Here is a 15,792-nt window from a genome sequence, read left to right as displayed (position 1 = left end):
CTTTCTGCTCAGCAGTGGTGACCTTCTTCTCGGCGGCATCCAACTTTCCCGAAGACTGAGTCACCTGCTCCCGGAGAGTTTCCACTTCTGTTTTTAATTCGTTATTGGCCTTCCCAGCAGCCTCCAACCTCCGGCGGAGAGACTCCATCCCGGACAGCTCGAACTCGGCCTTCCGGGCTATCACGGCCCCACACAAGAGAGTGCGATACATCCACCTCGCCTGTCCGGCGAGGGATGACTCGTGGAAATATTCCTCGGTACCAGGGAGCAGCTCGGAATCGATGAATGTACCAGCGTCAAAGTTCCTCTCCATGACGGTAAGAACGCCCTCAGGGCTAGATGACGCCGTGGAGGCCTTCTTTCTCTTCTTTGGGTTGGGGACCTCTTCCACCTCAACATCTGGGCCAGGAACGGGACCGCCAGTTCCTACTACCTCGTGGATGGGGGAGGCATGGACGACCTTGCCGCTCTCGACCGCGGCACCTTGAGTCGAGGTACCAATCCCATCGGTCGCAGCCTTTTGCTCAGGAACGTCTTTAGTCTCCGGAGCATCAGGTCCCTCGGTGGCCGGTTGCTCGTCACGTTCCTCATCATCGCCACCACCGAGAAAAGTTTGGAACAAGTCGGAAAGACCTGTCACCGAGGCAGACATATCCACTGCGAGAAAACGAGGAAGGTCGGTTAATCGTCACGCAATATCAACAAAAAGAAAAAATGCAAAGGGAAAAGTAAAAGGCTTCTCACAAATATAGTTACGGCCGGACTCCCGGTCACCCATGAGGAGGTGGGGATTTACCGGGTTCTTCCCAAAAACTGCGTTTAGCACCTCGGCAATCTGTTGATCTACTTCCGACATGTTTTTATAAAGTACCTTAATAAAACTATTGGCTCCTGCCCCGAAGCTCCAATAAGTCGGGATGAGCCTTACCCCCTCCAAAGACAACCAAAAGGGGTGACGACCTTTGGCCGGACGGACCTTAAAATATTTGTCCTTAAACCCATGGTAAGAATCTTCGAACAAGCCGAAAATCTTCCGACCCTGAGCAGCCCGGAAGGACATAAACCCTTTCTTATGTTTCCCCTCCTTGGAAGGGTTCGTGAGGGTGAAGAAAAAGAGGAAGACATCTACAGACACCGGCAGGTCAAGATATTCACAAACCATCTCGAAACAGCGGATCGAAGCCCAACTGTTTGGATGCAACTGCGACGGTGACACAGAAATTCGGTTTAAGAGCGCCATTTGAAAGGCTGAGAACGGAATGCGAACTCCGACTTGAGTGAACATGGCCTTGTAGAACCAAATCCAGTCGGCGACCTGGCGGGTTTGGAAGTTGATTTCATACAACCGCTCGTGAGCAGCCGGGACGAAGGCGTCGTAATTGGCCTCCTCATCAGTCCCGCCACACAAATACCCGGCTTGTCGGAACTCGGTGAGCTCCTCCTCGCCCATTTGGTTGGGTGATTCCCTTATATCGGAAATGACCCAAGCATATTGGTCGTACGCCGCGGGGTTAACGGATGCCCGGGAGACCGTGCGAGCCATACCTACATGGGGGTACCATCCAGTTAGTCTAAGAGATCGGTTGCTCAAGCCGAACACACACACCGCCCTCACGACTTCCCGACTAAGACCAAACAAGACTAAAATGGCTACTCGTGACTAAAAAGTTGAACAGTAACACCCAAAGAACCAAGGCAACAAGCATACCAAAAATAATGCATAAAGAGGGGAATGATTCGAGATTTACCTAAATTGAGGGAAGAAGGATGATTGCGAATCTGGAGAAAATGCAGGAACGGAGGCACCACAGCAAACACCTTGAAATCTTGTAGCAGGAAGGAAGGAAGGAAGAGCAGGGAGTGTAAAAAAGTATAGAAACATCAAAATCAATCGTTTAAAAACGGCCCCCAAAGCGCGAAACTGCTAAGGGCAAAATAGTCTTTTCAAACGGGGTTTTTACCCCATTATGAGCATTCAATGCTCGGCGCAGGAAACGAAGCGATGGAACGGTTGTCTGAGCAATCAAGAGACGCGCGTTGGGGGCACACCCTCCCCACGAGCGGCCGACCAGACGAGGTGCAAGACGACACGCCATTGGTAGCTTCCACGACTACCATTGGCGCGTGGGGGCACTGTTACGGCCCGGCCCAGAATCAGCTTTGGGCCGACCCGACCCAAGCAGTACCCGACCCGGATAGACGCCCTCCAACCGACCCGGACACGCGTCCTGTACGGCGCACACACGGCCGCAGGACAGCGTCCTTGGAAATATGGGCCTGTCCCATAAGGGGGCCCACTACTGACATGTATATAAGGGGAAGATTGGCTCTTCCCCCGAGGTACGTCACCTTACACATCCCTTCCCCTGCTTGTACGATTTCTGACTTAGGCGTCGGAGTGTCTTTGCAGGTGGCACCCCCCCTCGTCCATTCACCAGCTCAAGTGCTCGCCAGCTCGGCTAGTCCGCTACCAGTGCGACCCAAGTTAAGGCGTCCTCACCTACCCATCTTTCCACCTGTATACCCGACCTGTCCGGAATCCGACAACCGAACAATATAGATTATAGATAATAAATAATTTATAATATATAATCTATTATATATCTTCTTATTTATTATATATAGCATATTCTATGATGATTATAATTATAATAATTACATCAGTTATGAATATGGAGTACTAGGATAAAATATATATCCATTTACAGGTCAACTAGTTCTCTATTTTTTACCTTCAAAATTTTTGTTTTGGTTTTCTTATTTTTCATTCCACCTAGACAACTATTTATTCAACATAACCCATGCTTCTTTCGCTCTTTCGTTGACCTATTTCATTCAGAAAAGACATGCACACCCTACATATCATATATAGCTGTATCACGTGGTAAGTGCAACAATGCATACGTCGGAATGAAGATTATTACGATTCATAAACTTCTTGGAAATCATGAAGTTTGATTACGATCACATCAAATTAAAACTGGGAGGAGGTTGCTTTTGGATTTATGTTCGAGGATAAATTGATGATGTATGATGTTTATCATAAAATAGGAATTTGTTTATTTATTTGACAAATGATAATAAAATTGAGAGAGAGACGTGTAATACGTACGAATTGCCACTATGCTTCTTCTAAGCGGCAGGTCCATTTTACTTTTTTCTTAGGTTTTCTTTCTTTCAATCTCAGAACTAGTTTGTTGAAAGTGATTGACTCATTTTTTTGTCTTCAATTTCTTCACTAAGTGCCAAAAGTTTCATTAGAATCATAACTGATGATGAACTATAATAGTTTAGAGATTTTGTTTTCAATTTAATATGCAGTTTTCTTCTCTTAATTTAAATAATTTAATATAAAATAATTTTATTATCAAAAATTGTGTATGAAATAATTTTATTATCAAAAATTGTGTATGAAAATTACATATGAGATAATAATAATAATAATAATAATAATAATAATAATAATAATAATAATAATAATAATAATAATAATAATAATAATAAGTTGAATAATAGTTTTTTATTTTTATAGTTTTTTAATTTAAACTAATCTGAATCTAATATATCATTTTATATGTTAAGTGGATGTTAGCTTAATTTATGAGAGATTTAATTTAATAATTTTTTGTAAAATACAAAGTTTTGATGAGAGATTTGAGTATATAAACAAATTTATGATTTATTATAGCAAAATATGTTTTATGTTGGTAGAATGCATATTTTTTTAGTAATATTAATTAAAATCACTTATTGCATTATAATTAGTTAATAACTAAAGAATTATAAAATTAAATTATAATAATATTTTTTAAATATATTTAGTCTTTTAATATTTTTTATAGTATTCTTTTTTTGTTACTTTATAGTACTCTATTTTAATACGTCAATAATTTTTCAATTTTATAATATTATTTATTTAGCCAATTAAAGATAACATAAAAGTCAATAATTTTTCTGTTTGTAGTAAATGTTAATAATTATTTGTTACATTATAAAAAATAAACTTAAATTAGTATTTTTTTTAGTACTCTCAATAACTTTATTTGCATGGGTATTTTGGGTTCTAATTTTTTACACTATACTTAATTTTTTATTTAATTGATCATGGTTAATATGAACAATTTCACACATTATAAAAAAAATTAGAATAGTAAACTATACACAAGAGTTTAATTTATAAATTTTACAATATCAAACAAAAATGAATTTATAGTTATACTAAAACTCGCGGTATTATTTAATTTAATTTTATTTTGAGCGATAAAATTATGTTACTTGTGACTCTATTGTTATGCATAGACTGTTTTTATTTATTTATTTTGTACTTTTAACAAAATCAATAATTCACATTAACAAAAAAATTAAAAATTAAAATAACAAAAAATAAAAATGGTTAAAATATAATAAAAAGTTATTAATGATGATAATAAAATTACGAAAAAAATTATTAAGACCAATAATAACCAGCATATCCATGTGAATCAAGTAAACAATTTGAGGAGAAAAAATATATGCAAAATATCAACTATTAACATAATTGTCAAACGTACTTTATGTGGTCTGCCCTAGATATTACGAATCAGTAGGCAAAATTTAAAAAATTAGGATAATAGCAAAAAATTATAAAATAAAGATTATCTTGTTATTACAAACAAATATAAAAATTACAAACAAATAAATAAATAGATAACTCCATTTAATTTTACTAGTATTAATTAACGTACTAACGTTCTACCTCATAGTAGATACCATGAGAATAATAAATAATAATGACGATGTGAATTTACCTTATATAAATAAGACAATAAGATTACTAATTTGGAAGAATGTATTGAAATTCAAGTCCAAAATTTTAATATTTAAAAATAAAAATGGTTGAAAAAATTCACAGAGTGTGAGTTAAATACATAAATCAATGTTAATATTTATCTTGTGTTTTTTTTAAATTAGCTATGTGTTTAATATATTGTCATTGTTTACGAAAATAGTTATAATTCCAATAGTTCGTATGTTTTACATTAAGAACTATAAAATTTTGTTATTTTATATTAGATATGGACAAAAGTTGGATTTTAGAGCTATGAGACAATGCAAAATATAATTAAGGATTGAATAATATTTTAGACTTCGCATTTGCTAATGCATCGTCCGATGGAATGATAAAATGTCCTTTTTCAAAGTGTGGCTCTCAACTTATATGCAAATAAGAGAAGATACGTACGACCACCTGTTGATGAGGCCGTTTCTCCCGGAAACACTATCTGTATTCGTCACGGTGAAAAACCCTCTGACGAGGGCACAAGGTGTACGTGCATAAAAGATAATCCACTCTCCCAAGTAAATCCAATGACGCAAATGGTCAACGAGGCATTTGAATTCTCAATTCCACACGTCACCGATGACACCACAATGGATGAAGATGTTGACGATGATGAACAAGAATTTCCGAATTTATATGACGGGCCAAGTCGTGCCACAAGAAATTTTAATGATTTACTTGCAGACGGAGAGCAAGAACTATATCCCGAATATTCAAAATACTCGAAGCTATCATTTCTAGTAAAGTTTTACCATATAAAGTGCATGTGTGGTGTTAGTGACAAGGCGATGTCAATGATCCTAGATTTGTTGCGAGATATTTTTGAGCACGCTAAACTTCAGATAATATTCTATAAGGCCAAAAAGATTATTAGGAAGCTGGGTATTGAATACAAGAAAATAGATGCATGTCCAAACGATTGCATGTTATACCGGGGTGATGATCAAGAATTTGACAAGGTACAAATGCTGCGGGACTTCAAGATGGAAGCAAAAGACGCGGAAGGGTTCTGTTCTCAAGCTAAAAACTCAAGTCAGGAGAAATGGAAAACCAATAGCAGCAAAGACTCTTCGGTACTTTCTGCTCATACCGCGACTGCAACGGTTATTCATGTGCAGCAAAACATCTAAAGACATGTTGTGGCATAAGGAGGTCACAATAGTGACGATTTCTTGAGGCATCCTAGGGACGCTATTACTTGGAAAAAATTTGATGAGAAAAATCCTTCTTTTTCATCAGACCCACATAGTGTTCGCCTGGCCTTAGCTAGCGATGGATTTAATCCTTTTGGGAACATGAGCACAAAGTATTCTATTTGGCCGGTTATTCTTATCCCGTACAACTTTTCTCCATGGCTTTGCATGAACCAGACCTCGTTTATCCTATCTATGATTATTCCTGGGCCTAAAATGCCAGAAAATGACATAGATATTTACTTGCAGCCCCCAGTTGATGAGTTGAAGCAATTATGGGATAGGGTAGAAATGTACGACGCTAACAAGAAAAGCACTTTCAAGATGTTTGCGGCATTGATGTGGATTATTAGCGATTTTTCAGGATTGGAAAACTTATCAGGGTGGAATATGCACAGCGGGTTAGCATGACCTATTTGTAATTTTGATGCTAAGGCACATCAATTGACGTATAGTCAAAAATGGCGTTTATGGGTCATCGTCGGTTTCTAAGTCAGGGTCATAAATTTAGACTGGACCAGTTAAGATTTGACGGACAAGTAGAAAATAGGGATCCCCAAAGATGTTGTCTGGAACAGATATCCTAAGACAACAATCAAATGTTCACGTGTCATTTGGAAAGATGACAAACGTCATAGGACAAAAAAGATAAAATGGTGAAGATGCCAACATGGGTGAATCAAATTGGAAGAAGAACAGTGTTTTCTTCGAACTCCTATACTGGGAAGAAAATATGCTACGTAATAACCTAGATGTAATGCGCATAGAAAAAAATGTCTGCGATAACATAGTGTTCACTATATTAAACGATAGTGGAAAGTCAAAGGACAATATGAAAACTCGAAAGGATTTACAATACATGGGCATAAGGTCAGAGTTGTGGCCGCGCGATGGTGGAAAATATCCTTCTACAGTTTTTACCATGTCAAATGCACAAAAGGATATATTTCTGAAGACTCTTCAACATGTCATCTTTCCAGATGGTTATTCAAGCAACATTATGCGTTGTGTTGACTTGCGACAGCGTAAGTTGTATGGTTTGAAAAGTCATGATTGTCACGTTCTGATAGAACATTTGCTTTCAATTCTGGTCAAGAATACACTACCTGCCAATGTGGGTACTTAATTGCCGATCTTTCATCATTTTTCCGAGCACTCTGTGGGAAAGCCGTTAACCCTCTACAACTTGATGAACTCTAAAATCATGTTGTTCACACCCTGTGTCGTATGGAGATGATTTTTCATCCATCATTCTTCACAGCCATGGTACACCTTATCGTGCATCTTGTAGAAGAAGTAAAAACTAGTGGCCCAGTACATTATCGGTGGATGTATCCAGTAGAGAGGTTAGTTCCTATGTAAACCTGTTTACAACATGCGGTTTCATTAATAAATTGTACTACTCATATGACACTGTTTCTATTGAAAGGTATCTGGGACGTTTGAAGAAATATGTGCGCAACAGGGCTCAAGTAGAAGGCTCAATTACAGAGGGATACTTATCTGAGGAGATTCTAACCTTTTGTTCTAGATATCTGGATGATATTGAGACTAGGATGAATCGACCGATGCGAGTTGACGATCAACCTAGTGGAGTGATCCCTGATGCCTGTGAAACAATGTTCCCGAAAATTGGAAAGGCGGTAGGGGTTGCAACTCATTTTAAGCTAAGCCAGATGGAACAACATCAAGCACATCGTCACGTGCTAGCCAACTGCGAGGCTGTTTCTGAATTTATTGAGTAAGTGATCTTATGTTAAATTTAAACTCTCGAAGATAAATCTGTTAAGCTTTTCATTATTAGTGAATAATGTTGTGCTATTTCAAATAGTTCATTTAGACAAAAAAACAAAGAGAATGCTACGAGGTCAAACAAGGTCGCAATAAAAATAGATAGCATTGTGCACAAGGAATTTGTTCAGTGGTTCAAGCAAGAGGTTAGCATACAGTAAGCATTATGCCAAGGTCAAATGATAGCATGAAACATACTATAATACTTTAATGAGATTAAATGGCTGTTATATGGTTGCAGGTTCCGATAGAGAGCACTGAGTATTCAAATGAGATTAAATGCCTCGAATGTAGACCCAGACTACAAGCAAGACGTTATAGGGCATACAATGTCAACGGGTATAAGTTTAGAACTATGGCAAAGGATGAAGGGATGAAATTCCAAAATAGTGGAGTATATGTCTCGTCTAATACACGAAGTTATGCAAGCATGCGTGACCAAAAAGTGGCTATTGGTAGTGTTCCATATTATGGCAAAATTGTAGACATAATTGAATTGAATTATAACTGTCGATTCTCAGTTGTGCTGTTCAAGTGTATTTGGGCGGATACGACTACTACTAGAGGAATCAAACAAGATCATTTGGGTCTTACTAGTGTTAACTTCTCTCGTTCAATACACACTGGTGATCGAGAAGACGATGAACCGTACATATTGGCATCAGAGGCTCATCTTGTATACTATGTGGACGATGAAGTAGATAAAGAATGGAGCGATTGTTCATGTGAAGCCACGAGACTTGTATGACATGGGAGAAGAGAATGAAGAAGCTGAAGTTGGTTTCTCTCCACAGCCAAGGTTAAACATGTCAACGACAGAGGACATTGGAGAGTTACAGTTGGCAATGGATGATGATACAGAAGACCCCACAGACAATGTTTCTGAAAATATTGATGATGTTGCAGAATGAAACATATGATTATACAACGTAATTTTTAAAGAAGATTTGTGTGTTTAATAAGTTATCAATTAGTTTTTGTATATAGTTGTCTGGTTACATCACGATTTGCATTTTCGTATTTCAATGAACTCTTTACTAGATTAACAGCTTTAATAAATTAAAGCTTTTTCCCATTTCTTCCATTTTTTGTTTATCTATATTTATTCCAGAATAAGGTATCTATATTGTTTGATGCTGTTGTTCTTAATGTCAGTTTTATTTAAACATAACATATCTAATAATTATTAAATAATTTTAATGTTGTTATGACTAATAAATATTAGTTATTTTAAAATGATGGAATAACAAGGCAAGTGGAAAAGAATGACTTTTCATCATGCTGTGCAAGCCCGACATTTACTACAGAAATGGCTGTAGCCTTGCCATTCTCATCGTTGGAACATGTAATTGCTGTTGCTAGAGACATATGGTTTCGTAAAGTGAATGTTAGGTGTTGGTTGGAGGCTATATTAGGACGCTCTTGTTTCAATAAATACTTAAAAACGGCAAACAATTATACCATGCAGGTTCGTTCATTAGGTATACAATTTTTGATTAATTGAATAATGTATATGTTAAGTTTATATACGAGAACCAAATGTATTGGAATAATATTTGTTATGTTAACATTCAAACGTGTAAAAACTTCATAAATGGGGATCAATGTACAAAAAGAGGTTTGGGTATATTTTTGTGACATGTGCATCTGGAAAGAGTTCTTCTGAAATACTTGCTGAATTGAAGGTAAAAGAATAGATTCCTAATTCAAAAACTTCATTGTAAATAAGTAGTGTATTTTACAAAAAAATACTATAAACTATATCTGGTATTATGTAGACGCGCTTCAGAAACAACTATGTTCTTGAGTTGGATATTGCATCAAAGGAGGAAATGAAGAATATAGAATTGCATGATGAAGAGAAAATTGTTGTCAATAAAGAATTTTACAAATGAAATCTCGTTGCAAGTATAGTTCTAAACCAATAAACAATTCCTCAATCAAAAATTAGTTTGTCACAAGTACAAACCCCAATAAAAATAAACCGAAGTATTTAAACCTCGGGTCGTCTCTCAAGGAATTGCAGGGAAGTATTCTTGTTATTGGCTACAGAACAAGTATTTTTGGGGTTTTGGAATAAGGAACAAGAAATGTAAATAGCAAAAGAGATAAAATAACAACTAATAAAGCTCTTGGCAAGGAATGAGAATTAGAAGTCCTATCCTCATTATCATCATCAATTGTGACAAGAATTGTCCATTGCTCCACTTAGTTAACCTCTAACTATGAAAGAAAGTCAAGTGGATATCAACTTGAGACCACAACTCCTAGTCAAATCATAGTGAAAGACTAGCTTTAGTGGCATTCAAGTCAACTAGCAACTTCCAACTATCAATCAACAAGAGAGTTTGATAATTCAAGAGTCACTAATTACTCAACACAAGTCAAGAGGATAAAAATCTAACTCATGACTAAAAAAACATTTCATCAAACACCTAGTGGGCAATAAAAGTAAACAACATAAATTGAAAGAATTAAAGGAAACTATAACTACAAAGGCAAGAGACCAACAATAGGAAACCAAGGCAAATATAAAAAGACATAGAAATCATAAACGGCATTAAAAGGAAATGGAAATCAACAAAAGAGTTCATAAACTGAAATTAACAAAATAAAGGAAACAACAAGAGAAGTAAAATACTAGAACAACAAAAAAGGAAAATTAAAGTAAGGGAAGAAGTAGATCTAGATCTAAAAAGGAAAATAAAAAACCCTAATCTAGAGAGAGGAGAGAGCCTCTCTCTAGAATTCTACATCTTTCTCTAAAACTAAAATGTGTGAATCACCCCCTTGGCCCCCTTGAATTCTGCATGTAATAGCCCCAGGAAATGAGTTGGATCTGGGCCTGGGAAGCTCAGAAATCACCCCCAACGTTTTCACTTTAATGAGGTCACGTGCGAGCATCAACGCGTACGCATGGGTCACGCGTATGCGTTGTTGACATTTTCCATCCACGCGTACGCGTCTGTTACGCGTACGCGTCGCCATGCGACTTGTCATTCACGTTTGCACGTCTGTCGCACGTGCGCGTCAATGAATGCTCCCCAAATCCTTTATTTTCCATGAGTTCTCTACTTTGCATGCTTTTCTCTTCATTCCTTTGATCCATCCCTAGCCTTTCATCTTGAATTCCCTAACAAACATATCAAGGCATCTAGTAGAATCAAAGATGAATTAAAATTAGCAAATTAAAGGCCTAAAAACATGTTTTTACACTTAAGCACAAATTAGGAGAAAATCCTGAAACCATGCAATTTCATTGAATAAATGTGAGAAAAGGTGATAAAATCCCCTAAATTAAGCACAAGATAAACCCCCTAAAAATGGGGTTTATCAACCTCCCCACACTTAAACCAAGCATGTCTTCACGCTAGAATTAAGAAAGAAACAAAGGGTACCAACATTTAATCAATGCAAACTAATTAAATGCAACCTATCTACATGAAATCTATCTAAATGAATGCAACTACTTAGTCAAAATAAAACAATTCCCAAGAAAACATATATAAGCATAAGGGCTAAAGTAATAGCAATCAAATCAAATCCACAATTGAATTGAGTTATTGAAGATTTTTACAAACTTGCAAGAAAAATGATGATTTTAGGTGAAAACATGTAATTGAGCAATCGAACCCTCACCAGATGTGTATCCGCTCTAATCACTCTAGTGTTTGGAGTTTATTCACTCAATTCTCCCCTAATCATGCTTTCCAAGATTTGTTTTTCATCTAACAATCAACAGTTATTTCATGCATGCATACAATTATCATGAGGACTTTTCATAAGGTTGTAATGGGGTTAGGGTCAAGGTAGGATTGTATATGGTTAAGTGGACTAGAATTTGAATCTTTGATAAACTTAAGCTTCCCACCTAACCTATATAACAACCTATACAATTTGAAAGCTAACTTAACTACCCATATTCCTCACTTTTTCCACACACTCATGCATTTCTCTTTTCAATTCACATCCCATATGTACTGATTTTTATTGAACTTTATTTTTGGGGCATTTTGTCCCCTTTTTATTGTTTTTCTTTTTTATTTTTTTCTTTTATTTTTCATTCATATATATATATATATATATATATATATATATATATTTCTTTATCATCATTTTTTTCAAACTAAAATATATACAAGAGCGTCAATGCATATGGTTTTACATTTAATTAACACATGAGTATGTACCCAATTCTCAATATTTCTAACAAAAAGCAAAATTACCCTTTTACCCCAACCAATGTCCCAAGTTTCCTCACACTTGAATGATACACACACTCACTAGCCTAAGCTAATCAAAGATCCAAATTACGGACATTTATTGTTTTTCGCTTAAAGGCTTGTAATATGCTAAATTAAAGAACAAAGGGGTTAAAATAGGCTCAAATTTGGCTAACAATGGTTGATGAAAGGTAGGCTATTTGGGTAGGTGAGCTAAATAAAACAATGGCCTCAATCATATAAATGCATGTATACATTGAATAATGGACATAAAGAATCAAACAAATTAAAGATTACAATCATAGAAAGAGAACAATGCACACAAGAATAGAAATAAGTGGTTATAAGAATTAACCACACAATTAGGCTCAAAACTCACATGCTTGTGTTCTTAGCTCAAAAATCATGTTCCACAATGTATAGTTCAAGCAAGTTCAACAAGCAAGTTCAACACAAAAATTTTCAATCAATTGGAGTGGTGCCCTATAGATAAATTTCTTGAAGAATTTTATTGTTTTTACTGAACTTGTTATATACATATTAAAATAAAAAAATGCAACAAAGAGTCCTAAAAGACCTAAAAATGAAATGCAAAAGTGATTAATATTTTATATATAAAACAAATCCAGAAATTGGTGTCACAGTTTAGGTAACAGTGACTCAAACAAATTAATCAAAATTAACTAATTAGACTATATCAAAAAATCAAATACAGGCAAACCCAAATTATTTACCAAAAAAACTTTCTAAATTTGTGAAAGACAACATTAATTCAAAACAACATTGATGAAACTAATGAGAAATAAAGTAATTTATATTCTCTTAGTTTTAAAAAATGAGACTACATCCAAATATGAGAGTGAGGAACGAAGCAAATTTGGCGGTGGTTGGAATAAAACCACCGCTAAAATTAAGTATTGGTTCAGCAATTATGTGTGCAATTTTGTTACATTTAGCAGCGGTTGATCCTAACCGCCGCTAGATGTGAAACGGACAGCAACTCAACGACTAACCGCTGCATTAACCGCCGCTATTCTACATTCAGCGACAGATTTCTACAATCGCTGCAAACCAGCCACCGCTATCTGCCGGAATTGTTGTAGTGTAATTACTATCTTATTCATCTTTTCTAATTTTCTGTCTTTCAATTCTCTTAATATTTTAAAATCAATTGGTTCCAATCTTCTCAGTTTTGAAAAAAAATTCATATTAATATATGAGGAACTACATCTAATTTGTTTCAATTGCTGAAAATATGAGATGAATGTTTGTCTAAAGAAAAATCATGAAAATTTATTTAAAGAGGATGCGATTATAGATGTTGGTAATTAGAATTTTATGAACAAAACTCATTCTGATGATCAGAGCCAGCAACAGCTGACGTAAATGAAGGACAAAAAGGGATAGAAAAATTAGAAGGCGAAGAATCTAGATTAGCATTCACACATGGTGCGTTAATTCTGTTAATGATAATTCTATTTCGTAGAATATATTTAATGGGACTAGTAGCTTTCACAAGATGCAAAATCAGAATAATATCGCTGAATCAAAGGAAGAAATTTTGTATAGACCATCGATAGTTCTTAAGAAAGAAAAATAAGGGGAGGTAAAACAGACCAAAAAGAAAAAAATTATTTCACCATATTTAAAGTCTTAAATATCATAAACAATGAAGAAGAAAAATAATCTCAACCTAAAGAGAAATCGCAGTCCAAAATTAATATTAAGCAGGCCAAGACTTTAAGAAGAAAAAGAGAAGAAAAATCTAAGAAAAGATTTTAACAAATTAAAAATAATAATATAAATAACAATCAAATAGTGAAATAGAAAAATTTTGCTAGTATTAAAATTTTCAAAGAAAAATTGGTTAACACTACCCACCATTTCAGATCAAGGAAGGAACTTCTAAGTCAAAATCTCAAAAAAAAATGTCGTGCTAGCTGCTAATCAAAGAATCAATGAGTATCAGAGGAAAAATGTATAGTATATTCTATAATAATAATAATAATAATAATAATAATAATAATAATAATAATAATAATAATAATAATAATAATAATAATAATAAGTGGTTGAATAATAGTTTCTCATTTTTATATTTTTCAATTTGAACTAATTTGAACCTAATATATCGTTTTATATGTCAAGTGGATGTTAGTTTAATTTATGAGAGATTTAATTCAATAATCTTTTGCAGAATCTAAAATTCTTACTAGAGATTTAAGGATATAATTATTATCTCATTCATCTTTTCTAATTTTCTGTCTTCAATTATCTTTATCTTTTTAAATCAATTGGTTCCAACCTTCTCAATCTTGAAAAATGAATTCATGTTAGTATACGAGGAGGTTATATCTAATTTATTTCAATTGCTGAAAATATGGTTATAATAAGGTGAATGTTTGCCTAAAGAAAAATCATGAAAACTTATACAAAAAGGATGTAATTATAGATGTTGGTAATTAGAATCATATGAATGGAGCTCATTCTGATGATCGGAGCCAACAACAACTGACGTAAATGAAGGTCAAAAAGAGAAAGAATAAATAGAATGCGAAGAAATTGGATCAATAGAAGACAAAGAATCTAGATCAGCATTCACACATGGTGACATTAATTCTATTAATGATAATTCTATTCCATAGAATATGCTTAATTGGACTAGCAGCTTTCACATGACACAAAATTAGAAAAATATCCCTGAATCAAAGGAAGAAAATCAGGGGAGGTAAAACAGACCGAAAAAAAAAAAGAAAATTATTCCATCATATTTGAGGTTTTAAATGTCATAAATGATGAGAAGGGAAAACGGTTTCAGCATAAAGAGGAATCGTAGTCCAAAGTTAATATTCAATAGGTCAAGACTTCAAGAGCAAAAAAGAAGGAAATCTAAAAAAATATTCTAATAAATTAAAAATAATAATGCAAATAACAATCAAAAAGTGAAACAGAAAAATTTTACTAGCATTAAAATTTTCAAAGGGAAAGAAGTTGACATTACCAAAGTACAATCACCATTTCAGATCAAAGAAGGAAGTTTTAAGTCAAAATTTCAAGAAAAAAATTGTCATGCTAGCTGCTAATAAAAAAACCAATGAGTATCAGGAAAAAAACTGAAGAACAAAGAATATTGAAGTTAGTTTAGCAGATTAAACCAAGAAATATACAAAAAAACAACCAGCATGATGGGATGTACATTTCAAGGATGGCAGTTTAGATAACCAAACTAAACTCATCATTGCTAAAATAATGGGAAGGGGTCCTATGGCTTATTATATGAGGTCTCTAAAAGACAAACTTTCAGAACTAGAGAAAAACAACCAAGACAAGTGCACGAAAGACAAGAGCTGCTCTACCCATAAAAAAGAACCCTCAAGTAGGAAAGAGATGCAGATAGATTTGTCTACCAATATTATGGAAGTTTGACTGCTTCGATTATGGATAGAGAATTTTTATCCTTAGGATTCTATTTATTTTATCTTTGCTATTATGAATATTTTCATTTGAAATTGTAGAGGGGTCTCGTCAAAAGGTTTTTCACACTATTGTTAAAGATCTCAGAATTAAATATAACTTTAAGTTTTGTATCTTACTTGAAACTCACATTTTAGGGATTAAAGTGGAGAATATTATTAAAAAATTAAGCTTTGACTCTTGAAGTATTAGTGAGACGGAAGGTTTTTCAGGAGAAATTTAGTGTCTAAGGATAAAAGATTCATGTAATATCAAGACCCTCGTTATGTATAAATTGTTTATTCATATGGCA

At 34.6% G+C, this 15,792-nt stretch overlaps 2 protein-coding genes across 2 annotated transcripts; both read left to right on the top strand.

Annotated features, from left to right (window-relative positions):
• The first annotated feature begins 6,228 nt into the window (after positions 1–6,228).
• Positions 6,229–8,551, top strand: LOC140184216 (uncharacterized). Its single transcript, XM_072234524.1, has 6 exons — positions 6,229–6,413; positions 6,826–7,037; positions 7,274–7,358; positions 7,442–7,753; positions 7,844–7,949; positions 8,045–8,551. Exons 1-6 carry the CDS (start codon positions 6,229–6,231, stop codon positions 8,549–8,551), a joined length of 1,407 nt encoding a protein of 468 aa, XP_072090625.1.
• A 561-nt stretch (positions 8,552–9,112) lies between these two features.
• On the top strand, positions 9,113–13,129 carry LOC112795194 (uric acid degradation bifunctional protein TTL-like). The gene is made up of 4 exons (XM_025837140.1): positions 9,113–9,271; positions 9,420–9,488; positions 9,582–9,671; positions 12,983–13,129. The coding sequence occupies exons 1-4, from the start codon at positions 9,113–9,115 to the stop codon at positions 13,127–13,129; spliced, it is 465 nt and encodes a 154-aa protein (XP_025692925.1).
• The last annotated feature ends 2,663 nt before the right edge of the window (positions 13,130–15,792 follow it).

This window comes from Arachis hypogaea, chromosome 4 (genome assembly GCF_003086295.3).
Source record: "Arachis hypogaea cultivar Tifrunner chromosome 4, arahy.Tifrunner.gnm2.J5K5, whole genome shotgun sequence".
Lineage (NCBI taxonomy): Eukaryota > Viridiplantae > Streptophyta > Magnoliopsida > Fabales > Fabaceae > Arachis > Arachis hypogaea.
This window is presented reverse-complemented; position numbering and strand designations above follow the sequence as displayed.

Excerpts from the sequence above, each read along its gene's own strand:
- LOC140184216 (XM_072234524.1), top strand. The coding sequence starts at position 6,229 with ATGCCAGAAAATGACATAGATATTTACTTGCAGCCCCCAGTTGATGAG. Across the intron at positions 6,414-6,825 it reads GGGTGGAATATGCACAGCGG|TGGAAAGTCAAAGGACAATA; the intron begins GTTAGCATGACC and ends ATTAAACGATAG. Across the intron at positions 7,038-7,273 it reads TTGTGTTGACTTGCGACAGC|CCATGGTACACCTTATCGTG; the intron begins GTAAGTTGTATG and ends CATTCTTCACAG.
- LOC112795194 (XM_025837140.1), top strand. The coding sequence starts at position 9,113 with ATGGCTGTAGCCTTGCCATTCTCATCGTTGGAACATGTAATTGCTGTT. Across the intron at positions 9,272-9,419 it reads CAAACAATTATACCATGCAG|AGGTTTGGGTATATTTTTGT; the intron begins GTTCGTTCATTA and ends ATGTACAAAAAG. Across the intron at positions 9,672-12,982 it reads TGCATGATGAAGAGAAAATT|CAGCGGTTGATCCTAACCGC; the intron begins GTTGTCAATAAA and ends TGTTACATTTAG.